Source organism: Gadus morhua, chromosome 4 (assembly GCF_902167405.1).
Source record: "Gadus morhua chromosome 4, gadMor3.0, whole genome shotgun sequence".
NCBI lineage: Eukaryota > Metazoa > Chordata > Actinopteri > Gadiformes > Gadidae > Gadus > Gadus morhua.
This window is the reverse complement of record NC_044051.1, coordinates 11,922,844-11,950,543: the sequence shown is the minus strand read 5'-3', so window position 1 is coordinate 11,950,543 and position 27,700 is coordinate 11,922,844. Positions and strand designations below refer to the sequence as shown.

General features: G+C 43.0%; 2 protein-coding genes across 4 annotated transcripts in view; one reads left to right on the top strand and one right to left on the bottom strand.

Moving 5' to 3' along the window:
- LOC115543040 (NACHT, LRR and PYD domains-containing protein 12) overlaps window positions 1-15,614 on the top strand; it is a 37,879-nt gene extending 22,265 nt beyond the window's left edge. Inside the window, exons 6-21 of the mRNA XM_030355579.1 lie at window positions 6,960-7,079; window positions 7,823-7,936; window positions 8,019-8,138; window positions 8,717-8,804; window positions 8,949-9,198; window positions 9,307-11,086; window positions 11,236-11,406; window positions 11,614-11,787; window positions 11,925-12,098; window positions 12,427-12,597; window positions 12,741-12,914; window positions 13,259-13,432; window positions 13,577-13,750; window positions 13,983-14,156; window positions 14,248-14,294; window positions 14,547-15,614. Of these exons, the coding sequence (XP_030211439.1) occupies window positions 6,960-7,079; window positions 7,823-7,936; window positions 8,019-8,138; window positions 8,717-8,804; window positions 8,949-9,198; window positions 9,307-11,086; window positions 11,236-11,406; window positions 11,614-11,787; window positions 11,925-12,098; window positions 12,427-12,597; window positions 12,741-12,914; window positions 13,259-13,432; window positions 13,577-13,750; window positions 13,983-14,156; window positions 14,248-14,294; window positions 14,547-15,121 (4,480 nt within the window). The 3' untranslated portion in view covers window positions 15,122-15,614. The remainder of the gene's footprint in view (window positions 1-6,959; window positions 7,080-7,822; window positions 7,937-8,018; window positions 8,139-8,716; window positions 8,805-8,948; window positions 9,199-9,306; window positions 11,087-11,235; window positions 11,407-11,613; window positions 11,788-11,924; window positions 12,099-12,426; window positions 12,598-12,740; window positions 12,915-13,258; window positions 13,433-13,576; window positions 13,751-13,982; window positions 14,157-14,247; window positions 14,295-14,546) is intronic.
- A 7,470-nt stretch (window positions 15,615-23,084) lies between these two features.
- On the bottom strand, window positions 23,085-27,669 carry srsf9 (serine and arginine rich splicing factor 9). Of its 3 annotated transcripts, none has more exons than XM_030355576.1 (5): window positions 27,554-27,669; window positions 26,057-26,480; window positions 25,566-25,837; window positions 24,599-24,771; window positions 23,085-23,961 (listed from the first exon to the last, which is right to left on the bottom strand). In XM_030355576.1, the coding sequence occupies exons 2-5, from the start codon at window positions 26,212-26,214 to the stop codon at window positions 23,731-23,733; spliced, it is 834 nt and encodes a 277-aa protein (XP_030211436.1). In that variant the 5' UTR covers window positions 26,215-26,480; window positions 27,554-27,669; the 3' UTR covers window positions 23,085-23,730. The 3 variants fall into 3 exon arrangements, with proteins under 3 accessions (XP_030211436.1, XP_030211437.1, XP_030211438.1); XM_030355577.1 differs by having other exon boundaries at window positions 26,057-26,239; window positions 27,554-27,657; XM_030355578.1 differs by having other exon boundaries at window positions 26,057-26,262; window positions 27,554-27,654.
- Between the last annotated feature and the right edge of the window lie 31 nt (window positions 27,670-27,700).

Here is a 27,700-nt window from a genome sequence, read left to right as displayed (position 1 = left end):
GGCACAAAGAAACCAACATAAAATAATCTTGCAATAGTGTGGTCTTACCTGAGGGTCAGCACTCACACAGCACATTCTCTCACTCACTCACGGAGACATACATGCAATGATATCACATAGAGCAGACGCATAGTGATCCAAGAGAAAAGCGCACACAGAGGTCCCTTTCGGATTCTTGCAATTTTTTTTATGAATTATGGGGCAAAAGGAGCTGTAATGGAATGATTTGTGCACACAACTAAGTAAAAAACCCAAGCAATAAAAACAAAACATGCGACATGCAGTTGGGCGGTAACCATGGTGATGCTGATAAAGGAATGAATGGGTTACAGCCAAAAATAACCAAGAGATAATGTTAGTCGACAGATGTTAGGGTCAGCGCAAGGGGTTAAAATGTAAGGTTATAATAAACTTCCTGGAACAATCAAAAAACCCAAGCAATAAACAGCACACAAAGAGAAAACAAAACATGCGGCATACAGAAAACCACCACCAAATAAAATAACATATACTTACTATATACATATATACATACTCACAACTAAATGATTGGCCTGTGTGGGAAAAAAACGATGCTAATTCAATTTTTTGTAGCGTGACTGCTGGGCTAGAAAGAGGCTGACGGCCTCCTCCTCCTCCGGAATTTGTTCGAAGGATTTGGCGATGGGGGCGGGTGCACAGGCTGACAAATTGGCGCTAACCTCTTGAAGAGCCTTGGGTGAATCCATGTAGCTCTCCCGAAGAGCCTCGATTAATGACGTTGCATAACCTGCAGACATAATAATGATAAAATGCTGTATAAAGATCGATGTCACAGATGTCTTGTGCGCAAATGTCAAAATATGATAGAACTGCATGACACTGCCTACCGTATGAGGCCTTCTCTTTGATGGGCACAACTACCCAGGCACCTTTTCTGAAACGTGGATATCGCACGCTATACCTCTCCAAACCATCGCTTCTTCGTGCGGTCTCTCTGTTCGCATTATGGTTGTAATGCAGCGCCGCTAAGAGAAGCCTACAGAATAACACATTTGAGAACACTTTCGAAACCTGGTGTATGTATCATCAAATACGGCATTGTTATTCCATTGGACAGCACTGACCTGCTATACATGCCCTGGTATGAAAACCCAGTGTGCTTGGGTGCGAAGTGCAGGATCAGGGAGTGGAAGGCTTCAAGGGAGTAAGTCTGGTGCTGCGGAGACAGCTTTCGAACATCCTTCAGTAAGGATGTCCTTGTGATGATACCCTCCAGTTTTACTGCTGCCATTGAGCCTGCAAGAGACCAAGATAGGTAGGCACACACACAGCAGACATACAAATAGACAGATATTTTTTCTCCAGTGGAAACACATGAAATTGTCCTGCATATGAATTATAGCAAACATATTTACAGTAAACAGAATGTTATGAGATCCCCAGAGTATGAAATAATGATTTAAATGGAAACCCTGTAGAGCATTCATAATGCCACATACTGTGTACTGTACCTGGTTCCAGCCACTCTTTATCTCGTTGATCCCCCTGCAGAGGGGCATGAGCGCAACTGGAGAAGGCAGGGGTGTCATGGTCGTGGATGTCCTGAATGTGATTCACCAAGCTTCTCCATTTGGCCTCCATCACAGCTGGATTGCCATCAGGGGTTGAGGCTGCAGTCCAGTACAGGTGGTTTACTATGGCTGGCCTCCACAACTGTAGTTGTTCACACTGTCTGTCTTTTGAGGCTGTATCCAAGGCCTTCCCCAGACCTGGTTTAGAACAAATGGTATTAATCGAAATGCAATAACAAAAACTGCTTAAACGTTCCAACAATGGATACATACTTTTCCCAATGTGCCAGACATCAAAATAATGCTGTGTCCCTTCAGGGCACAGCTCTTCTCTCACCCATTTGGCAACCTAAGGAGTAAAGAGCAAACTTTTGTGGATGCTTGCACTGTCTGGCCCTCAGTGCATCAGCAAAGCACAAACGTCCAGCCTCAGTGAAATTCATAAATCTACATTATTTTTCTTTTTGTAAATACCTGGCGATGTCTGTCTGTGATGAGGGTTGACAAATGCAGGTCGTTCCGCCTCAGCAAGCCGATGCTGCGCTTGAGCCCCTCCATCTCACACCAAGAGCTGTTGGGGACCTCTGAGCGCTGCAACATAATATAAGTGTAAGTGTAGCCCTATGCATGGTTGTACACGTGGAAAAGTGCTATATTAAGATGCAGTCCATTTAACAAATTGCAGAGAGTTCATTTCTTTCTGTCTAATAACATCAGGCTTACCTGAACAAGCTGAACATCAACCACCTTGTTTACTCTGTCCTCTATCAATGTGTAGGAGCCGTACTTTGCACAGTGCCCTGGAGAATCTGACCTGGGGATAATTAGAAATTAAAATTATGTTTCAAGTTTTTAATAACCAGTGTCTGTAAAGACAATCCACCATGACATCTGCAAATGTAAACTAAAGCCGCCCTGCATGATAACAAATAAAAAAAAAAAGTGCAACTGGTCTATGAGCTCTCGCACAAACGAAGTGTGGAGAACAGTATTAGGATACAAAATTAACAATGCCATGAGATTATTAAAGTTCATACCCCTTAGTGGCAGCTAGCATAGAATCAACAAATTCTGCTTTATCTGCAGTCACCAGCAACAACTAGGCCTCCATCCATTGCCTTGAGGTCACTAAAACTCTTGGCCTGCTCGTTCTGCCAGGCCTGAATGATGACGGGGATGGTGTAACGGCGCTGATGGCGAAAGAAGGTGCTTGCGCTGATGCACTGAAGGCCAAACAGGGTCATCATCCGTAATGTCTGGGTGGCCAAACATCCAGAGAAATGGATGGCCCCGCTTAAAAGGAGGTTACAGGTTGGCATATTCCTGTTTAGGATCGGCTGGTTTTGCCAGAAACGCTGGTAGCCACATGGACAGACCTAGATATTTAGAAAAAAAACAACATGACAATCAGTGTATAACACTCAAATATGATGGCATCATAAACCCACAGACTAAAGCAAGCCTGGTACATACATTGTAAATTAACTGGAAAGACTAATTTGAAAAAGAAGCAACGTCAGCACCAACCAAGCTAGCCATTATAAATCCACAAGATATTAGACTGTTATAGCAACTAATGTGGATAGGAGGATGCACTGATCACTTGCAATGAGCAATGTGGGCAGACAGTCAGGGCTATTCGATTTTAGTAAGATATTCTGATTTTCTAATCAGATATGGCCTGCAGTGTAAACAAAACCCTACCTGCTCTATTTTAACAAATGTTCCTTCCTGCTGCACGATTCTACTATCTGACTTCTCACAACAGGCCGGACAGATGGCAAACAGGGCCATGAGCTCCTCTTGGCAAACAATGAATTTGTCAATGCCACTACAACAAAAAAGAGGGGGGGGGGGGGGGGGGGGGGGGGGGTCAGTCAAACTACAGATGCACGAAAATGAAAATTCAAAGTTGGTCTATGTTGGCTTTAAATTATCTCACTTTTGGTGGGGGTCACAAGTTTGAGATGGCTCCTCACACAACACCTCCTCATCCTCCTCAGACATCTGGTCTCCTGGTACCCATGATGCATCACTGATGACAGAGAGATCATCTTCTCCATCCGTTGGGTCAGGACTAGAGAGGGGGGGTGAAAGTTTGTGTCCCCATGCTGACCATCTTGGGCTTCAGGTTCACTTGCACAGCTGTGGCAGAGTCAATAAACATACCCAAACAGATGACAATCATGGCAAATCTAAGCGGTTATGTTTTGATCTAGGTTATGTATTAATTTTAGCAATGTGTTTGGAAATTTCCTGCATGCATATAATTTGGCAACGTATGTTTTAGACAGCATATCAACCACTAAAAAAATAACAAGATTTACCGTGAGACCTTCCAAGGGGCTTCAAAATACATTGTGTCCCAGTGTCACAAGTGGAGTAGGGCAAGGGGTCCTCTACCGTAGCAGCATTGACACCGTCCGTGGTCTCACACGGTGAGGCATCTGTCAACATCTTGCGTAAATAAATTAGCGTCAGCGACACAGTCGTCTAAATACATATGAAAGAGGACCGTAATAGTCACTTTCCATCAGGAAAAGGGCAATTAAATCCATCAACTAAATAGAACACACACACACTGTTGTGAAAGTCGCTTGATGAGCGCCACTGATCCAAACACTAGCCATGGCGCTTTCTAGTTAGATATGACAAGCTTTTGGACGTTTACTTCAGGACAATTTTGTTTTGGTTCATATTGCTTCGCCGGGTTCTTCCCGCTACTTCCTGCTTGTTGCGATGCAAGATGACCCGCTTTCCAGTATCGTCAGAGCCCGAGTCGCGTCACAGTGCTTACATTTGCAGACACGATCTGATTGGATGACGGATCCGTCGCTGCCGAAAAAGTTGAAAATTGTTCAACTTCTTGACTGAGCCGAAGGTTCCAACGGAACGGACGGATCCACAATGCATTGCGCGTCCGTCCTCATTAAAGTCAATGGGGATCACGCAACGGACGGAGGTAGTGGGCACGGGGCGTTACCCTACATGCCCACTGAGCACGGTTAGGTGTGAAAACGGCCACGGCCAGATGGCCTAGTGTGAGTGCACCCTTGGACGCCATAGGGACCCGCCCATAGCCCACTAAAACAGCTGCAATACCAGGCTTGGCCGCTGAGCACTGGATTGTGGAAGTCTGCACTGCTCCTTGGGGCCTGCTACCAACTTTCATTCTATGTTATTACTTTTAGACATTTTTTATTCTTGAATAATTGATTCACACGTTAATTTTTAAATGTTCATGTACAATTTTACGAATCATTGATCATTTAAATGGACACTCAAAATGGCACTTTGAACATTCTGAGGCAAAGGGGCAGGTGCTCAGGCCCCCCCCCTCCCTTCACGTGCCTGAGACAAACTGAAATCTGTGCAAGGTCTATTTCCTTATTGGATCTGTGACTGAATTTGCAGTTCACTGCAGACAAACGGGTTTCTGACGAATCTAAAACTAAGGCTTTTATTTGTAATATAATTGCATGAGCTTACTATTTGGATTCGTTTCTTGGATATTTCACACTATTTTGGACCAGAACATTTATTTTTCAGTAAGGATAAGGTACAGTATTTGCGAACGTTTTTCTGATATTCTTGATATATAATAAAATAATACTGAATCAATTTCTGCTAACATTTAAGATTCAAAGCATATTCTATATTGTAATTATTTATAATTAATCATGTTAATACTAATAAACTGGTCTTTATTTGAATAAAAATGGTAGGGTATCCCTCTGTATTAAAACCCTCTGTATTAAAGCACATCGTTTACATGACCTTTTAGGCCTACTCTAGCTTTGGGTTAGCTTAGATGGTGACTATGGAATGGGGGTTAGGGTTAGGGGCTAACCCTTTACGGTATGTTTTGCCTACAGGACTAACTAATATTGGGTGTGAATAAGTTAGATAAAATCAACGTACAAGTCTCAAAGTCTGCTGCTTCCAAAAAAGACTACAGAATCAATACTACACGTTCAATGCTTTATTCGTGGGCTCTCGCAGGATACCAAAAACAACAACCAGAGTCCTGCATGGTTACCTATATTTCTCTCTTTCTGCGTCATTCTTCTTTAATTACTTGAGACTCATGTTTGGCAGGGAGGGGGATTAGTAATTAACCTGACTCTCGCCAAATGAATTTCATTCCACCTAGCTCCACTCATCCGTGGAGCTAGGTGGTACGAAATTCTTCTGGCGAGAGTCAGGTTAATTAATAATAGGATGAAGCTGAAACATATTTCCTGTCAGTACAATCCTCAACAAGTGTATTATGATAGATTTTATTTGCAAAGTAATAGCTGATTAATGGCTTTGCATTGCTAAAAGATGACGCTCAAATAATAGTTTTTACCTAAAGCTGCTTTATAGGCTACTTTGTATTGGTCTTTGTCTATCACAGCTTGTGTGGTGATTGCTGTTCCTCCGGTAACTTTCCTATCCCAGACATTGAAAATAAGAAAAGCGTAAGCAGGTTAATATGTAACTAGGGTGGAACCGTTTCTGTAATTTCTTATCTCATTTGAGATGGGGCCGCAGATAGCTCTATTGCCTTATTGCCTCTAACAATATAACAATAATACTCAACCCATCTCATATTTTTGCAATGCGCACCCAGTTGTAGTTTTGTTTTTTGTTTTCTACATTGTCTTGCCCATTCAACATTACTCAAACAAAGTTCACGAACCGGGAAGCTTGAATCAATTAAATCACCTTCACCCTCACCTCACGTGACCTTCTCCGCTAAGTGCTGCCCTCTGGTGCGACATTTCTAAATTACATAAATTAATTAAATTAATTTTGATTTTAACTTTTGAACTTTACTTAACATTTGAGTGTTTGGTGTTATTAAACAATATATTTATTTATTTATTTTTCCTTTAATTTGTTCTTCATGCAAAGTCGTTTATTTCTCAATGTGATGTAAATGTTTGTCTGGGTTTTTGTCAATAATCGATATTAAAATAGACATTCATTGTCTTTGACTTATTATTCCTTGTTTTCTATGTCAGATTTCTGCATTCATGTATATTTCTCCAATATGAATGAGTCTGAGGAGAGTGAGGAGGGGGGTCATACCTCTAAACCCCCCCTGTCCTGGGAGCATGGCCACCAAAGCAAAGCTGAGAGGTAAATACGGACCATGTCCATCTCAGAGCTCCATTTCTCCATTATCAGTGTGAACAAAACCTCTTGTCTGTGCTGTGATGAAGCCCAGAGCAGCAGAGATCCAGTTCTCCCGTTGCCAGCTGTGTCTCCATGACTAGTGACAAGTCTATGGGTCATCCTGTGAACTTTAAAGATGGAAAGCAGTCTACTGAGAAAAGGTAAAGAATTGTTGAACAGACTACTGAACACAACATGTCAAAAAGTCCTAACCACCTGATGGTTGGTTATCGTTCTTTTTAGAAGTGAGAAGAATCAGGAGACATCAGACACCACGGTTCCCAGCCATGTCTTCGTGAAGAGTGACGGGTCAATTGGTCAGCCTCCGAACTTTACAGATGAGCGCCCGTCCACTGATGATAGGTTTGAACTTGTTTCAATTAAATAATGGAAACTGACTAGTTACAACATGCTTATTCTGGGTTAAACCTGTGTCTGTGTTGTGATGTAGCCCAGAGCAGCAGGAGAACTCTGTGGGTCGTGTATCCAGCTTTGTCTCCATAGGTCTATCGATAAGGTCAAGTCAATTCCATTTGTATAGTTCTTAACCACAGTAACAGTCTCAAAGGACTGCACAGGCCATATTCTATGACCCCCCCAAAAGAGCATGAAAAACTCCCTTTATTATTAAGGAAGAAACCTTGAGAAAGAACGCAGAGTGGGGGAGTGGTAAGGAGTTCAATCTGCCATTATTGCCAGACCTAAGGAAACACCACGATGGATAGATTGTATGCATCCATCCATTAAATCCAGAAAACCTGAAGGTGGTTATTATTATTTTTTCTTTAAAAAGTGAACAACCGGAGAGATCAGACACCCCTGGTCCCAGTTGTGTCTCCATAAAGAGTGACAGCTCTATAGATCTGCCTGAGAACTTCAAAAATGCAAATCCTTCAACTGAGCAAAGGTGTAGAATTGTGTCTGAGGAGAGTGAGAAGGGAAGTCCAAACTTCTAACCCCCCCCCCCCCCCCCCCGTCCTGGGAGCATGGCCACCAAAGCAAAGCTGAGAGCTGAATATGGACCTCCAACCACCTGTTGTCCATCTCAGAGCTCCATTTCTCCATTATCAGTGTGAATAAAACCTCTTGTCTGTGCTGTGATGAAGCCCAGAGCAGGAGAGATCCAGTTCTCATGTTGCCAGCTGTGTCTCCGTGACTAGTGACAAGTCTATGGGTCATCCTGTGAACTTTAAAGACAGAAAGCAGTCTACTGAGAAAAGGTAAAGAATTTTTGAACAGTTTACTGAACAAAATATGTCCTAAAGTCCTAACTACCTGATGGTTGGTTATCGTTCTTTTTAGAACTGAGAAGAATCAGGAGACATCAGACACCGCGGTTCCCAGCCATGTCTTTGTGAAGAATGACGGGTCTATTGGTCAGCCTCCGAACTTTACAGATGAGCGCCCATCCACTAACGAAAGGTACAAGTTTCAAACAGATAATGGATACTGACAACAAACACAATGATTTCCGTAGTGTTCCCAGTAGGGCTATTTAGACTTGGTACCCCCAGCCCATTCTGCCGGCGATTTGAATTCGCCCTGCAGAAGGGTCTGGAAAGAAGCATTACATTTCTTTCTGCTTCCACTACGCTTTTGCGGGATCCAATCACCAAGCTGGCTTTTCTCCCCTGGCGCGCTATTGGCTGGTTTAACACAATGACGACAGGGAAGCGAAGGCAGGCAGCCAATTGCGTACAGAGGCATTTACTAGGTCCGTTGATCAAGCCTCTTGGGCTGAAGAAAATGACAACAGCCTCCCCAGCCCGAAGTGCAATCTACCAGTGAGCTTGGCCTGGCAATAGCCAGGCTAAGGTTTTCCTGAGGATTAAAAAGAAAAAAAACGCCCCTCCACTTAGGAAATGCATTAAACATATGTTTATCAACCTTTACAAAGCAGAAGGAGCTTCCCTCAAAGCATCACATCTTCACTTCTACTAGCCATGTTTTTCTTCCTAGGAAACCTCATTTGTGTGTTTGCTGCTTTCTTTTCTTCACAGACAACACCAAGAGAGCTCAAAGGAGACCAGTGACATTAGTGAGCTATTGCCTGCGTCAAATCAATCAGATCCGAAGACCAAGTTCATGGTGTGTACCTGTGCAAAAAATGTTGACTTTAAATGCACATTGGAAATGGACATCTTCTTGACCGAATATTCCCTTCAAGTGTTTAATCTAGGACAATCAGTCAAACCGTTTCAAAGTAAAGGTCTCATCTTGTTTTTTTGTTAGCTGGTGAAGGCGACTGTGCAAAAATTTGTAGACAAGGAGCTGGCGAAGCTTTGGGGGGCTCACTTCCCAGAGTACCCACAATGCTCAGGGAGTCAGGCGAAGGATGATGTTGGGAAGGGCGATGACGAGGAGGCACTGGATGAAGAGGAAGAGCAGCAGCGGAAAAGTGCCATCAAGGGAGTTGGAAAGATCACACTGCTCTGCATGATGAGGATGAAGGAGGATGAGATGGCTCACACTCTCAAGAGCGGTAAGACTCTTGGTTATGAAAATGTGAAGAAAAGAAGCAAGACATTTAGTTATTTGGAATACAATTTCCACTGACATTAATATTTACTGCTGTTGTTTATTCATTTAGAAACTCTTGCGGTTAAGTGCAAACAAAAACTCAAGTGTCACATGATGGAGAAGTTCCGGAGTTGGTTTGAGGGAATCGCTAAGGCGGGACAGCCGTCACTTCTCAATGAGATCTACACAGAGCTCTTCATTACGGAGGGCGGCAGTGGAGACATCAACAATGAGCACGAGATCAGACAGATTCAAATTGCTTCCAGGAAACCAGCAAAGGAAGAAATGTGTTTCATCAAATGTGAAGACCTCTTTCAAGCTACTGCTGACAACTCTCAACCAATCAGAAGAATATTGACCAAAGGAGTTGCTGGCATCGGTAAAACCGTCTTAACACATAAGTTCACTCTGGACTGGGCCGAAGGCAAAGCCAACCAAAACATAGACTTCACATTTCACGTGACTTTCAGAGAGTTAAATTTACTGAAAGACAAAACGTTCAGCATGGTGGAACTTGTCCATCACTTCTTCATTGAAACCAAAAACGCTGAAATCTGCAACTTCGAAAAGTTCAAAGTAATTTTCATCATTGATGGTCTGGATGAGTGCCGGCTTCCTCTGGACTTCCACAAGAATGGGACCTGGACGGATGTCAAAAAGCCCACCTCGGTGGATATGCTACTGACAAACCTCATCATGGGCAACCTGCTTCCCAATGCATGCATCTGGATAACCACACGTCCTGCAGCAGCCAATCGGATCCCTGCTAACTGTGTGGACATGTTGACAGAGGTGAGAGGGTTCACAGACTCACAGAAGGAGGAGTATTTCAGGAAGAGATTCAAGGAGGAGACGCTGGCTGGACAAATCCTCTCACACATCAAGAGATCGCGAAGCCTGTATATCATGTGCTACATCCCAATCTTCTGTTGGATCACTGCTACAGTCCTGGAGCATTTCTTCCACACATGGAAGAGACAAGGAGATATGCCCAAGACTTTAACTGAGATGTACATCCACTTCCTGATAGTTCAGTCCTTACAGGAGAACATTCGGTATAATGGAAAACGTGTACCAGATTCACAATGGTTTAAGAAGAGCAGGAAGATTCTTTTATCTCTAGGAAAACTGGCTTTTAACCAGCTAGAGAAAGGTAACCTGATTTTCTATAAGACAGACCTGGAAGAATGTGAGATCGATATCAGAGCAGCCTTAAAGTACTCAGCTGTGTTCACCCAGGTCTTTAAAGAGGAGTGCGGGCTTTACCAGGAAAAGGTGTTCTGCTTCATTCATCTAAGCATTCAAGAGTTTCTTGCTGCCATGTATGTCTTTTGGACCTTCATCAACACTGGTGTCAATTCACTTTCAAAAAAGAAATGCATAATGGATCTCCAACACCTCTATAATATGGCTGTGGACAAGGCCATAGAAAGTGTGAACGGACACCTGGACTTGTTCCTTCGCTTCCTCCTGGGACTTTCTCAGGAGACCAATCAGACTCTCCTACGAGGCCTGCTTGGAGAGACAGGAAATAGATCACTGACTAATGCTAGCACAGTTGAATATATCAAGCAGAAACTAGATCAGGATCTCTGTCCAGAGAAAACCATCAATCTGTTAAACTGTCTGAATGAAATGGGCGGCCGTTCTCTAGTGGAGGACATACAGAAGTACCTGACATCTGGAAGTCTCTCCAGGAAAACTCCAGAACCTGGTCAGTGGGCTGCTCTGGTCTTCATCTTATTGTCATCAGACAATGAACTAGATGTGTTTGACCTGAGGAAATACTCTGCTTCTGAGGAGGTTCTTCTGAGGCTGCTGCCAGTCGCCAAAGTCTCAAAGAAATTGCTGTACGTCTGTCCATTTATTTCTCTTTAACAAGCTATTCATATTATTATTATTATTATTATTATTATTCTCATCATTAAAATAATTTGTGAAATATGAACATTTATAAGATCTCTAAAGAGTTACGCATTCTTTTACAATTTGTCTAAAGACTGAGTGGCTGCAATCTGTCAGAGGGATGCTGTGAAGCTCTGGCCTCAGTTCTCAGCCAAAACTCCAGTCTGATAGAGCTGGACCTGAGTACCAATGATCTGCAGGATTCGGGGGTGAAGCTGATCTCTGTTGGACTGGAGAGTCTAGACTGTACACTGGAAACTCTCAGGTCAGTTTTACTCAATGTATTACAGGTAATCATTTAAAATGATTAATATACAGATTCACGTCCGTCAACAGATGGCTCATTTATAGATGCTCTTGGTGATGAAGAATAAACTCAATTTGTCTTTTTTTATTCATGCAGGTATTTATGTATTTTTGTCGCATCATGTATCCACAATGTCCGTGTGTTTTGTATCTCATATAAATGTAGGTTGTCGGCCTGCCTGGTCACAAAGGATGGCTGTGAAGCTCTGGCCTCAGCTCTCAGCTCCAATTCCTCTAGTCTGAGAGAGCTGGACCTGAGTACCAATGATCTGCAGGATTCAGGAGTGAAGCTGCTCTCTGGTGGACTGAGGAGTCCAAACTGTACACTGAAAACACTTAAGTCAGTCGTCCTCTTATGTGCAAAATGTTAAAAGTAGTTGAAAGCAATACAACTAATATCATTTAATTGAAATAACCTCGTAGTTATTTCCAAATATAGGTCCTTAACTTTTTCATGTTCTATTAATGTGTCTACAGGATGAATGGCTGTCTTCTGACAGAGAGATGCTGTGAAGCTCTGGCCTCAGCTCTCAGCACAAAATCCTCTAGTCTGAGGGTGCTGGACCTGAGTTCCAATGATCTGCAGGATTCAGGAGTGAAGCTGCTCTCTGCTGGACTGGAGAGGCCAGACTGTACACTGGTAACTCTCAGGTCAGTTTTACTCAGTGTGCAAAGAATTACACCTGGCTTTGAGTAATCTAACACTTTTGTATATATAAATAAGTATATTTCAATGAACCATTCACAACTCAAAGTCTAACACTTTTAGTTTCCGAGCAACAACTTTAATTACAGATGTCATAGTAATGTCCATGTTATAATCATACTGAAATACAAGCAAAAATTGTAGTTGTATATACGTTGAGTTGTGTGTCGATGTCTTATATCAATATTCATAATCATTTGAATAACGCATAATTATTATTTTTTGCTAATGCATGAGTTAATAAAATCTTCCGACTGTATGCATTTGTTTAAGGCTGAAAAACTGTAGTCTGTCAGAGATATGCTGTGAAGCTCTGGCCTCAGTTCTCAGCTCCAACTCCAGTCTGATAGAGCTGGACCTGAGTACCAATGATCTGCAGGATACAGGAGTTGGGCTGCTCTCTGCTGGACTGGGGAGTCCACACTGTTCATTGAAAATCCTTAGGTCAGTCATCCTCTTATGTACAAAATGTTAAAACCAGTGAAAAGCAATACAACTAATATATGTATCATTAGATGAAATCCCCTCAGAATTATTTCCAAATATAGATACATAACTTTTTTATGTTCTACTAATTTGGTCTACAGGATGAATGGCTGTCTTCTGACAGAGAGATGCTGTGAATCTCTGGCCTCAGTTCTCAGTTCCAAATCCTGTCGTATGAGAGAGCTGGACTTGAGTACCAATGATCTGCAGGATTCAGGAGTGAAGCTGCTCTCTGTTGGACTGGGGAGTCCACACTGTACACTGGAAACACTCAGGTCAGTTTTACTCAGTGTGCAAAGAATTACCCCTGGCGTTGGGTAATGTAATACTATTGCATAGATAAATAAGTATATTTAAATGAACCATTCCCAACTCAAAGCCTAACATTTTTAGTTTCCGAGCAACAACTTTAACTACAGATGTCATAGTTATATCCATGTTATATTCATACTGAAATACAAGCAAGTCTATTATATAATTAGTCATCCAGATTACATAAAAAAAATATTTGCATATACGCTGAGTTGTGTCTTGATATGTAATATCAATATTCATAATCATTTGAATGAATCGAATGCATAAGATAACAACATATTCTGACTGTAAACATTTGTTTAAGGCTGACATACTGTAGTTTGTCAGAGAGATGCTGTGAAGCTCTGGCCTCAGTCCTCAGCTCCAACTCACCTAGTCTAAAAGAGCTGGACTTGAGTACCAATGATCTGCAGGATTCAGGATTAAAGCTGCTCTCTGCTGGACTGGGGAGTCCAGACTGTACACTGGAAAAACTGAAGTCAGTCATCCTCTTATGTGCAAAATGTTAAAACCAGTTAAAGGCAATACAAATAATATATGTATCATTTTATTGAAATCCTCTCAGAATTTTTTCCAACTATAGATACATAACTTTTTCATGTTCTATTAATTGTGTCTACAGGATGAATGGCTGTCTTCTGACAGAGAGATGCTGTGAAGCTCTGGCCTCAGTTCTCAGCTCCAACTCCTCTAGTCTGAGAGAGCTGGACCTGAGTTCCAATGATCTGCAGGATTCAGGAGTGAAGCTGCTCTCTGCTGGACTGGGGAGTCCAGACTGTACACTGGAAACACTCAGGTCAGTTTTACATTAAGGGGTTTAACTGATTAATACAGATTCATGTACATACAGATGGATCATTTCAGGGGTATTTTTCTCCACTGTTGAAAATGTATGAACTTTGCACTGCGGTCATAACTCTATGAACTGTGCTTTTTCAGTATAGAATAAATGACCTGGGAAAAATACATGGAATTAATTATTTTCTTGAGATAGTACATCTAGTGTGTTTATATATTTGTGTGTGTAGGCTTTCTGGCTGCCTGGTCACACAGGAAGGCTGTGCTTCTCTGGCCTCCGCTCTGAGCTCCAACCCCTCCCATCTGAGAGCGCTGGACCTGAGCTACAATCACCCAGGAAACTCAGGAGTTACGCTGCTCTCTGCTGGACTGGAGGATCCACGCTGGAGACTCGACAATCTCAGGTACGGGAAGGACAGTGATTGATGGTCATTGCACGTCATGTACCTCATTTTAATGGTTGTTATTTGACTTCCCCCTCTCCCCCACCTTTAGTGTGGAGCACAGTGGAGAATGGAGGCTGACATCGGGTGTGAGGAAGTGTAAGTGTTTATTTTACAGTTGCAATTATGTAGATAGGAATACTCCCGAGGAATGTAGCATATTACATATTTCTTTTTATACTTAATAATATAAAAAGTACTTTAATAATAACAAAAATGTGTGTGCAAGCGGGACATTTTAAGTAATAGTAGTTCTGGTAATATAAATTATACTACACCTTTACATTTGTAAAAAGAAATGCACCTTTACATTTTTGGGTTAAATTAAGTTTTTTTTTTTCTCCCTGTTAGATGCCTATGTATTCACACTGGACCCAAACACAGTCCACACATACCTCTCTCTGTCAGAGGGCAACAGCAGAGTGACGCTGGATGAAGAAGATAATTGGTATCCTGATCACCCAGAGAGATTTGACTTCTTTCAACAGGTGTTGTGTAGAGAGGGCCTGACTGGCCGCTGTTACTGGGAGGTAGAGGTACAAGGAGACGCTTCTATAGGTGTTGCGTACAGAGAAATAAGGAGGAAAGGACAGGGGGACCTCTCCTATCTCGGAGGGCAGAATAAGTCCTGGAGTCTGAAATGTTACGCTGATCATTACATTGCCTGCTGCAACAACAGAAGAATAGACATACGTCTCCCTCGTTCCACCCGCAGAGTAGGAGTGTATGTGGACTGCCATGCTGGCACTTTGACCTTCTATAGGGTGACACCAGAGGTCTGCGACAAAGTAGAAGGACCCTCCTCAAACACATGGGCACACATCCACACCTTCCAGTCCACATTCACCCAGAACTGCTACCCTGGGTTTGGGTTCAAGTTTTGGAGAAATGGTGACACTGTGACCCTGTGTGACCTTTTTCAATGATCACACACACACACACACACACACACACACACACACACACACACACACACACACACACACAGTTGCAGGGCGGAGTGGGCCACTGTTTCATATCGGGAGCTTCCAGGACTGCCGCTGATTTGTTGACGGGGGGGAATACTATAACTACTGTACACTTTTTATTTTATGGATCGCCTTCAACAGATCACTGTGGTCCCCCCATTGTTGAGATCATCTTGCAGTCCAGTAAAGACCAGAACAACTTGCAAAACCTAACTGGATTTGCAAACCCTTTAATTTGCAGTGAAGCTATCTTCCCGTGTTAGTATTTTTGTTGTTGATTGTGTATTAAGGTGATCATTGGAGCCATTTGACCTTAGAATCAACATGTAATAACCTTGAACATGTATGCAAAATATTTTTTTTTATTTAAAAATCCCAATTGATAAATATAAGGACATTTAAAAGTTTTACAGCAAAAAAATGTTAATTTAATAAATTGTTTTAAATTTTATACGAGTCTCTCCTGATTGAAATAGCTTTAAATTGCACTCAGAATTAACTAAATTTAAGAAAATATTAAACTACCATTGTAAACAGCAGCAATCAGGGGCCGTATTCACAAAGCATTTTATCTTACCGCTAGGAGTGCTCCTAACTCGCGCTAAAACATTTTACGTAGGAGTTTTTTCTTAAAAGTTATTCACAAAGCCGCTGAGACCTACTCTTACTAAGGATGAATCACTAACCCTGCGTTCACACCAAAAGATGCAAAAAGTTGACGCGCGGCACGATCCCATTCAAAGTGAATGTAGAGACGCGTTGCTGCTTTGCTGCCGCAGCACTTGCTGCCGAGAAAACGGGCAGTAAAATTTGATTTGCGGCGCGTCAAAATCTGATTTGCAGCGCAACAGGCGGCGGGCACGTTCACGTATTTTGCGGCGCGTCAAATGCTGCTCGAGTTGAAATATTTCAACTTTTCAGCAGCAAACGCGTGATGACAGCCAATCAGCGTTCAACAGCGTTGCCACTGAGGCGTTGCCACTGAGGCGTTGCCACTGAGGCGTTGCCACTGAGGCGTTGCCACTGAGGCGTTGCCACTGAGGCGTTGCCACTGAGGCGTTGCCACTGAGGCGTTGCCACTGAGTGACATACCGTAACAGCCAATCAGTGTTACTCCCTTGGAGTGACCTTGAGTTCACTACCTGATCCAGATCAAAGCGCTAAAATGGAGGAGAAGATAATAATTGCAGTCTCCGCATACCTGGTGATCTTCAACACCATCGTGGCCAGTTATAAGTGTCCAATACATATATATATAAGTATAAATGTCCAACCGAGATATCCTAGCACCGATCCTAGCTAGCAGGTCATCAAACTGGGCCGGAGTCAACCTCAAATAGCGCTGGAAGCGTTCGTCATCCAGACGGAGCTCCTGCAGAAGACGGTGAAATTCACCGAGCTCTGTACGGCTCCGAATGGTCTCATGAACCCATAAACGACGGGCATTCCGACGTCTCTCCCTCTTCCACAACAGGTAAAGACATGCAATGCTCGTAATGTCGGCCATGGTTGTGAATGAATTCCGAAGCACCGCGGGCAAAACTTGCCGCGCAACAAAACTGCGGCGCAGCAAAACTTTTGCTGCGCCGCAAAACTTGATTTGCGGCGCCGCAAAACTTCGGCGGCAACGCGTTCGGGCAGCAAATGCATCTTTTTGTGTGAACGCAGGGTAAGAATGAACTAAGAGTGACGCGCCGTTGCAATGGATTACGTCAATTCTCGTGCACGAGTTTAGAAGCGGTCAGTTTGGTGATTGGTTGTTCAGACAAGCCCACTAAATCGCCGAAAAACAAGGAAATAGCCTAGGCTAGAAATGAATTCCTATTAAGTAGTTATAGTGCAGTTAGCAGAATACACGCATGATGACAAGTTTGTGCAGACCACGATAATGACGTTGTAGCCTGCACGTTCAAGAGAGAGAGAAAGCAAACAATAAAAATAGCCTACGTAAAATTGAAAATAAAATAAATGTTATGAAATACACAAGTGTTGACTGATTTGTGCCAAGGTGTTTACCTAAAATGTGTTTTCAAAGTGATCCCTAAATGCCAGTCCACTCGGTTCCACACGGCCAAATTCATTGTCATGTTGATCGCCATCATCATCCTAATCATCATCATCATCGTCTGGCTGTGGAATGTTCCTCCGCTTGCAGAGGTTGTGTAGACTAGACTGGCACATACAATGATTACTGTGCTTGCCCTCTCTGGGGTGATTTCGCCGTGGAGGACATGAAACCGACGTTTCATCTGCCCAATTCCTCTCTCCACAACATTTCGTGTAAGTTTGTGTGCTCTAGCATAGGCTATATGGAGGAAATCAGTAAACAATAATAAATATGGATTCAACAATTAAAAGGCGTCAAAGAGCCAATACGATGTGTTTTACGCATAGGACTAAGCGTAATCTGCGTAATCACTTACATGTTATACTTTAATGTGCTCCCGGTTGTGGATTGAGTGCCTAGAGCCACGTCTTGCATGGATAGTCACTGTCACCCAGCAAGTGACACCCAACTGGTACATCTCAAAAAGCTGCCTCAGAACGCTCACCATTAAAATGCGTGAATCATGGGTAGCTGAAGCTCCATGCCACTTTGCAACAACATCCAATAGGCTATGTTAAAATTTGCATCAAAAACAACCTACGTGTTGATGGAATGCACTTTCTTCCTATTGACGAACACGTCCTCGTCTTTTGATGGCGTAATTATTTGTATGTGCGTCCCGTCAATAGCACCGACCACACCGGGCATACCTGCAATTGCCATGAAGTTGGCTTTGATCCTGTGTAATTGTTGAATGTCCAAAGGAAAGTTTATGGCACGGCTGACTGATGGTTGCGATATATTTAAATCGTCGGCATTGCAAAGTTGCATTTCCCCTGTTGCTAAATAACGTAGTGTGGCCAAACATTTTATTTCGGGACTAATCGGATTATTCCTGTTAGTCGGGGAGGTTATTGCATCGCGCACTAACTCCATAACAAGTTTAATACCCTAACATTTCGTCTCGCAGGCATTTTACGATTCTTTGTGAATAGGTCTTACTGGGTTAGGAGTCCTCTTGAGGACTTTTTAGCTCTCCTAGACTTAGGTGCTACTTTTAGGCCTATAATGCTTTGTGACCTTCTATAGGGTGACACCAGAGGTCTGCGACAAAGTAGAAGGACCCTCCTCAAACACATGGGCACACATTCACCCAGAACTGCTACCCTGGGTTTGGGTTCAAGTTTTGGAGAAATGGTGACACTGTGACCCTGTGTGACCTTTTTCAATGATCACACACACACACACACACACACACACACACAAACACACACACACACACACACACACACACACACACACACACACACACACACACACACACACACACACACAGTTGCAGGGCGGAGTGGGCCACTGTTTCATATCGGGAGCTTCCAGTACTGCCGCTGATTTGTTGACGGGGGGGAATACTATAACTACTGTACACTTTTTATTTTATGGATCGCCTTCAACAGATCACTGTGGTCCCCCCATTGTTGAGATCATCTTGCAGTCCAGTAAAGACCAGAACAACTTGCAAAACCTAACTGGATTTGCAAACCCTTTAATTTGCAGTGAAGCTATCTTCCCGTGTTAGTATTTTTGTTGTTGATTGTGTATTAAGGTGATCATTGGAGCCATTTGACCTTAGAATCAACATGTAATAACCTTGAACATGTATGCAAAATATTTTTTTTTATTTAAAAATCCCAATTGATAAATATAAGGACATTTAAAAGTTTTACAGCAAAAAAATGTTAATTTAATAAATTGTTTTAAATTTTATACGAGTCTCTCCTGATTGAAATAGCTTTAAATTGCACTCAGAATTAACTAAATTTAAGAAAATATTAAACTACCATTGTAAACAGCAGCAATCAGGGGCCGTATTCACAAAGCATTTTATCTTACCGCTAGGAGTGCTCCTAACTCGCGCTAAAACATTTTACGTAGGAGTTTTTTCTTAAAAGTTATTCACAAAGCCGCTGAGACCTACTCTTACTAAGGATGAATCACTAACCCTGCGTTCACACCAAAAGATGCAAAAAGTTGACGCGCGGCACGATCCCATTCAAAGTGAATGTAGAGACGCGTTGCTGCTTTGCTGCCGCAGCACTTGCTGCCGAGAAAACGGGCAGTAAAATTTGATTTGCGGCGCGTCAAAATCTGATTTGCAGCGCAACAGGCGGCGGGCACGTTCACGTATTTTGCGGCGCGTCAAATGCTGCTCGAGTTGAAATATTTCAACTTTTCAGCAGCAAACGCGTGATGACAGCCAATCAGCGTTCAACAGCGTTGCCACTGAGGCGTTGCCACTGAGGCGTTGCCACTGAGTGACATGCCGTCAGGCCCGGTTCTACGGCGGTGCATAAGCATGCATTGCACCCCCAAAAAAAATGTTTGCACCCTCAATTGAAAAAAAATAAAAAAGATTATTTTTTTTAAAAATATGATAAAAAATAATAAAATACTTGCTCACAAAACAAATTGTAATGAAACCTGTGACAATTTCCATTAAATACCGTTGAGATATCAGCATCCAACATCACTCTGACTGTTCACCAAACTGACAAAATCCCTCCGCATTTATGTATGGTGTTTTGTTTATATGTTGCTTGGCAACAGTCCGCTCAGTGGGGATCTATTTTTGTTGCCGGAAGCAATTTCATTCGTTTATATGATTAAATAAACAAACAAATCAAAATCTATTGTCAATTATTATTATTAACAGTACATTTTACTAGTATAACTGTTGTATAAAGCAATATCACACTCGAGGTCGCAATGTTGTCGCTCTATATCAGCGCTGCTGTGATTGGCCGCCGGCCGGCATCGTGTGCAAAATGCACGCACCCATATAGTATATCTATGGTGCGCACGGTAGTGACGTTGAACTTCTTCGGCAGCAACAGTTATATATCCGTTGGATTAAATGTATTATGTTCATAAGAACCCATATTTCTTTTTATTGCATTTATTTACAATCGTGTTAACTTTAAGAGTATGATTACTTTTTGTTCAAAGTTCAAAGTCTGAAAGTGTTCTTTCCTTGTTCAGCTAAAATCTGTTTTATTTATAAGTGGCAATGTACAATTATTTGTTACGTCAAATATCCTGCCACAATTTATAAAAAAAATAATCGTTATTTTTGAATTGCAGTCACATGGTTTTTTTTTTGTGTAGAATTCTGTTCTTTTTTACACCTCAAAAACCTATCTCATCAAAGCTATCTAAGATATCAATAAGCTAATGTTGCAGCTGAAATGTTCTCCACATCACAAGACATGATATGATACCATCTTTTAAGCACAGTAATTGTTTGTTGTCCCAACATGTCAGTAGAACTACGCAGAAGTGCTTGTCTATGGTAGGAAAAGCCTGTGTGTAAAAAAGCGAAGTCTGAACTGAAGCTGGGTAGCTGGTTTAGTATAGTACTGGTGCACCCCTGGTAATCTCAGATGCACCCCAAGGCATTCTGTTCTGGAACCGGGCCTGCATGCCGTGACAGCCAATCAGTGTTACTCCCTTGGAGTGACCTTGAGTTCACTACCTGATCCAGATCAAAGCGCTAAAATGGAGGAGAAGATAATAATTGCAGTCTCCGCATACCTGGTGATCTTCAACACCATCGTGGCCAGTTATAAGTGTCCAATACATATATATATAAGTATAAATGTCCAACCGAGATATCCTAGCACCGATCCTAGCTAGCAGGTCATCAAACTGGGCCGGAGTCAACCTCAAATAGCGCTGGAAGCGTTCGTCATCCAGACGGAGCTCCTGCAGAAGACGGTGAAATTCACCGAGCTCTGTACGGCTCCGAATGGTCTCATGAACCCATAAACGACGGGCATTCCCGGGTAAAGACATGCAATGCTCGTAATGTCGGCCATGGTTGTGAATGAATTCAGAAGCACCGCGGGCAAAACTTGCCGCGCAACAAAACTGCGCCGCAGCAAAACTTTTGCCGCGCAGCAAAACCTTTGCCGCGCCGCAAAACCTTTGCCGCGCTGCAAAACTTTTGCTGCGCCGCAAAACTTCGGCGGCAACGCGTTCGGGCAGCAAATGCATCTTTTGGTGTGAACGCAGGGTAAGAATGAACTGTGACGCGCCGTTGCAATGGATTACGTCAATTCTCGTGCACGAGTTTAGAAGCGGTCAGTTCGGTGATTGGTTGTTCAGACAAGCCCACTAAATCGCCGAAAAACAAGGAAATAGCCTAGGCTAGAAATGAATTCCTATTAAGTAGTTATAGTGCAGTTAGCAGAATACACGCATGATGACAAGTTTGTGCAGACCACGATAATGACGTTGTAGCCTGCACGTTCAAGAGAGAGAGAAAGCAAACAATAAAAATAGCCTACGTAAAATTGAAAATAAAATAAATGTTATGAAATACACAAGTGTTGACTGATTTGTGCCAAGGTGTTTACCTAAAATGTGTTTTCAAAGTGATCCCTAAATGCCAGTCTACTCGGTTCCACACGGCCAAATTCATTGTCATGTTGATCGCCATCATCATCCTCATCATCATCATCATCGTCTGGCTGTGGAATGTTCCTCCGCTTGCAGAGGTTGTGTAGACTAGACTGGCACATACAATGATTACTGTGCTTGCCCTCTCTGGGGTGATTTCGCCGTGGAGGACATGAAACCGACGTTTCATCTGCCCAATTCCTCTCTCCACAACATTTCGTGTAAGTTTGTGTGCTCTAGCATAGGCTATATGGAGGAAATCAGTAAACAATAATAAATATGGATTCAACAATTAAAAGGCGTCAAAGAGCCAATACGATGTGTTTTACGCATAGGACTAAGCGTAATCTGCGTAATCACTTACATGTTATACTTTAATGTGCTCCCGGTTGTGGATTGAGTGTCTAGAGCCACGTCTTGCATGGATAGTCACTGTCACCCAGCAAGTGACACCCAACTGGTACATCTCAAAAAGCTGCCTCAGAACGCTCACCATTAAAATGCGTGAATCATGGGTAGCTGAAGCTCCATGCCACTTTGCCACTCAATTATTTGTATGTGCGTCCCGTCAATAGCACCGACCACACCGGGCATACCTGCAATTGCCATGAAGTTGGCTTTGATTCTGTCTAATTGTTGAATGTCCAAAGGAAAGTTTATGGCACGGCTGACTGATGGTTGCGATATATTTAAATCGTCGGCATTGCAAAGTTGCATTTACCCTGTTGCTAAATAACGTAGTGTGGCCAAACATTTTATTTCGGGACTAATCGGATTATTCCTGTTAGTCGGGGAGGTTATTGCATCGCGCACTAACTCCATAACAAGTTTAATACCCTAACATTTCGTCTCGCAGGCATTTTACGATTCTTTGTGAATAGGTCTTACTGGGTTAGGAGTCCTCTTGAGGACTTTTTAGCTCTCCTAGACTTAGGTGCTACTTTTAGGCCTATAATACTTTGTGAATTGCTCTTAGTGAAAAAAGTTAGGAGTCCTAAATTTAAGAGGGACACGCCCATTATATTTAGGAGTTACTCCTAAATTCGCCAGTTAGGACCTACTTTTAGCCCTAAGATCCTTTGTGAATACGGCCCCAGATGTATAACTGTAAACCATACCAAATTGGTAAGCCACATTATATAAAAATATCGCCAATAGCAGCTGAGCTCTGAGAATCGCTGGTTTGTACTACAATAAATCCTCTGTTGAACGCACCTATTCAGTTGGTAAGGGATTAAGCTCATAACTTGTACCTTAAAATCTAGTGATAACACATTTGATGTCATCTTTCAATTCAAATTGTAAACATAGCTCCATTTCAAGACACCAATGTGAGCAGCCATTCCTGACTTTTGACTGACCTGACTTCTTAACCAACTCTTCATTTCCCAAGGAGACACGATTAAAGACAACTAAAATTGAACATTTTTATTTGAAATAACAAAAAGGAAATCATGTTCAGTCCACCACAGGCCGAATCCCCACAGGTCAGCCAATAAGAAAAGACAAGAGATGCTCATGTGTCACCATTAAAAGTAATTTGCATCGATGGGAGCCAGAATCCATAGGCCGAACTTGCAGTTACCGTCAAAAGACCAAGTTAAAAAAAGGCTTCTCTGCATGTTGGATCACCAAAGGCTACACAAATGTCAAGAGAAAACTAAAGATTTTATCCACGCGTCATTTCAAAAAGCAGAATTGAAGTTCGTTAAACAGCTGTCGACTTTCCTTCATTGTTGAATTCCATTTTATTTCCATATCGACTCTCGTTTCCTTCCCATGATTTCTTTATAAAAGAAATTGTGATTCATGTCCACAGCTGTTTCACCAAAAGTCAATGCTACTTGAAATGTCCTCTAGGGGGCGCTGTTCCGACATTACGTGGAGGAGAAGGGGGGCAAAAGAGTGGGGGTTTGTGATGGAATGTAAATGACAAAACAAGAAGGGGACAAGGGACACAATCTCAGTTGGGGGGACCCGGAGTAAAAAAAAAAAGCAAACAACAACAAAAGTTGAATTATAAAACATTTGCCGGTTTTTGGGAGTACGAATGGCGGCCGCTCTATCGGTAGTGGCGGGGCGGGGGGCTATGGTGCTGTGGTCTCCTTGAGGGGGGACTATGGCGGGACATGGCGTGGCGCGGGGGCGGCGACTGGTAACGCTGTGGCGGTGAGCTGCTCTGGTACGGGGGGGGCGAGTAGCGGCCCCGGGAGCGGGAGCGTGAGCGGGATCGGGAGCGGCAGTAGCTCGTGGCGCCCCGCTCCTCGTACACCCGGATGTACGCCGTCTCCCCCTGCAGGACGGGGGACAAGAGACACTGGTGAGGCTTCTGGGCGCACGGTGAGGTTGGAGAAAATCGGTCTAAAACTTCTAGGTTTCCGTTTCTTAATCCTAGTTTGTATCTTTAGCCACAGATTATATCTGGTGTTGAAGCTTGTTTCTTTGAGTATTTTATTGAAGTCATTTGAAGGACTTGTCCCCACTAGTGTAGGGCTACTTAATTACGGAAAAACATCATGAAAACACTTATTTTGGTCAATATTGAAACCACGATTATTCTAATGATTATTTATGAGTTTGAAACATCAGCAATTCCCCGTATTTTTTTTCACAAAAAGTTAAAAACTACAATGTCCAAATTGATTATGTACAAATAATGTTCCTGCAATTTCTATGAAACATTTATTCATGAATACATTTTATTTACTATTTACTACCATTTTATATAAACTATTATCTTAGATTGGAGATCGTTTGACCCAAAAATCGAAATTAAAATGTGATTAAATGCACAGCCCTACACCAGTACTGCTGTATCAGACAGGGCTCACTACAATAAAAACAAAAGACCACGGTCTCATTGTGCTCTCCTTCGTTTGAATATAAAAGTTACTATTCAAAATGGGGGGCGTGCTGCAGCGGCCACTCACCTGATGCGAGCGGAACTCGGTCCGGTCCAGGCGGCGCAGGGCGTACTCCATGTCCTCGCGGCGGAGGAACTCCACCACGCCCTCGCCGTCACGCTGCACGTCGGCGAAGCACACGTCGCCCGCCTCCCGCATGTGGTCCTTCAGGTCCTGCCAGCTCCCGGTGGGGGGAAGCCCTACAGGGTGGCACATCACATGGCTATGTGGAGGGGCCGATCACACCACACCAACGACCCAATAGAGCTGCATCTGGGCCTGTACGCCCTCACCCATTCGTTAAAAGGTGGCGCAATACATCACCAGGTGTGGGAGTGATTTTCCGTTAAGAGCCGTTTGGAAAATCAGCCTCTTCTGACATCCCAGGTGGGCGTGTCCACCTAGATGTGTGCTGGATAGATCAGTCTACCCAGTGGACTGTAGCAAATCTGTCACACATCTAGGTGGACACGCCCACTTGGGATGTCAGAAGAGGCAGATTTTCGAAACGGCTAATCACACTCACACCTGGTGGTACAATATGTCACCTTTAAATGGCATATAATAACCGGTTGGTCAGCTCAGAAAAAAGCAACTATGGCTATCGATAAATTGTACAGATAAACTATCCACATCGGTAGTCAAAGAATGACCTGTACATTGATCCCAGAGCTGTTAAATGGTTATATGCAAAAGACAAACAATAGCCCAGTCAGACATTAACCATAACGACCCTTTAACTTAATCAGTTGTACCGATTCTAAACATCAAGAAACCAATAGGAACAAAAAAATGACACCTACCAGTCCCTATGGCCGGTGTTTGGGGTTATGCAGCCAACATGACCGGTTTGACTTTAGGGGGTGGGGGTTTTGTTTTTCAAGACTTTAAGCAGCCGATTTGACCTCATCCATTTAGTCCCCTTGACCTCCAGTCCGCCATGAGAGAGAGAGAGAGAAACCCCAATTGCCTACGGCTCCTAACGTCCACCTACCATTCACTATCACGCGGAACTCAGATCTTCGAGTGGGGGGGCCAAATCTTCCCCTAGGGCCCCCTTCTCCTCCTCCTCCTCCTCCTCGTCCTCCACGTCCACCACCATCTCCTCCTCGGCCTCCCCCGTCTCCTCGTCCACCACCGTCTCCACCTTCTCCTCCTCCCATAGGACCTCCAAATTTAGAACCGGCCGAGCGCGGGTACTCTACACGAAGCTTGGTGTCCCCATAACTATATCCATTCCTTCCATAGACGGCGTCGTCGGCGTCCCTAGGAGAACAGAGCACAGACCTTCCTTACCAACTTGGCACCCCCCCTGCCGCCGCCGCCGCCTCCCCCATGTTTCTACTAAAGGGCCAAAAGCAATCCTCCATCCACTTCCTGCCGCCAGTCACCGGGAGTTCATTAAACCACAAGATTTTTACGCTTTTTTTTCAACAAGGGGCCATGAGATTTTGTGACTGGCCAACGAGCATCCGAGAAACTCACCGTGGATCTTCAAAGCGGACAAAGGCAAAGGGGATAGTTCCTCTGTTGTTTTTCAATTCAATATCCCGGACTTTTCCGTATTTGAAGAAGAGATCCTCAATGTCCCGCTCCTGGATGTCCATTGGTAGATTCCCCACATAAATACGTCCGTCCGCCATGGTGGTGGTGGTTGGGTGACTGGCTCTGCCAAGACAGAATTTAGGCACCTGTAGGCTTTAAGATAACTTCTTGGGGTGACACATGTAGACGTGGTCCTTATCCTAATCCTAGTTCCAAATCCTAGTTCCAATCCACAGTTTAGTCCATCCTCCAAAGACTCCTCTTTAATTTAGACAAAAATAATGCTTTAAAACCAGGGGTGCGGCCATAGCAGTTAATGTTGGGCTTAAGACACGGCACAGGACCACGGATCCAAGCCTGAAAGCTTTAAAACACAGGGTAATCAATGTCTAACACCCTGACTCATGTACAGAATTTTTAAGTGAAGTTAAAACGAAATAAATAAAAAGAATCACAATACAAACAATAAAATAAAATAGGACTACATATAAAGATGGCCTACATGCATTCAATTAAAATACAAAAAAATGAAACGAACTATGGAATACACATTAATACAATTTAAAATAAACAACATTCTGGCATAACATGGCATGCAAAATTATTAAACAATTATTACCGAATCGAACAACAAATAGAGTCGCGCTGTTCGGGAAATGTTTAGCAATACGTACAAAACGAATAGAAGATATAAGACTTTTAGGCCTGTGGGTGAATCATTGACCTGACAAATTATAAAATAAATCCAAACAGTGGCGGCCAACACGCCATTTTATTCAAACCTAGCTCCGCGATTGCAAATGTCGTCAATGGTTTCGAAACAGAGATACAGCCTAGACCTGGAGATGCGTTCATAGCCGCTGAACTACCGGACATCTGAATAGTGAAATCGCTACATTTATCAAACGCTGAAAACACACCAACTATTGTCTGTGTCGGAGGACTACTCATGGGTTTAAACAATTCGTAGATATTAAATGTGTTTATTCATTGTTGTTCTATAGCCATCAGGTGACCAGGTGACTTGGACGCTAAATCGTTCCCGTCGGCAGCGACAGGAAAAGGCCTAGTCGACATGTTAGCCACCTAGCCGGCTGACAACCAGATACGCAAAACTACGGATCGTAAAATCGTAAAATATGTATTCATGGCACTACATCGGTATTGGTTTACCTCCAATCCCCCAACACAAATCCAATAAATACTTTAAGCAATCGCTTAAAATACCCAATTAACCTATTTGAATGAATTCAGTCGCGAACTCAGCAGCCGTTCCAACAAATAGACCCAATCCCTTTGTTGATAGAGTATAATGTAGAAACCACCGTCAACGTTAAGGTATGCAACAAACACACTGCTATGCATGCACATATGCTCTCCTAAAACAGTATACGAGTAAAACGGCAATTAATACGGTAAAAACATTGATTGTATTACCTTGTGAACTGTGGTGAACCGTCTTTGGTAGATGCTAATGTTCCACTAATGGCACACTGTGCCTTGTAAGCCTCTTCTTCCGCGCTACAGGGCGAGCGGCTAGGCGGAGGCTTCTGTTGTTTTACAAATGAACTGTAATGTAGTATA

Excerpts from the sequence above, each read along its gene's own strand:
- srsf9 (XM_030355576.1), bottom strand. The coding sequence starts at position 26,214 with ATGGCGGACGGACGTATTTATGTGGGGAATCTACCAATGGACATCCAG. Across the intron at positions 24,772-25,565 it reads GTTCCGCGTGATAGTGAATG|GGCTTCCCCCCACCGGGAGC; the intron begins GTAGGTGGACGT and ends GCCACCCTGTAG. Across the intron at positions 23,962-24,598 it reads CCGAGTTCCGCTCGCATCAG|GGGGAGACGGCGTACATCCG; the intron begins GTGAGTGGCCGC and ends CCCGTCCTGCAG.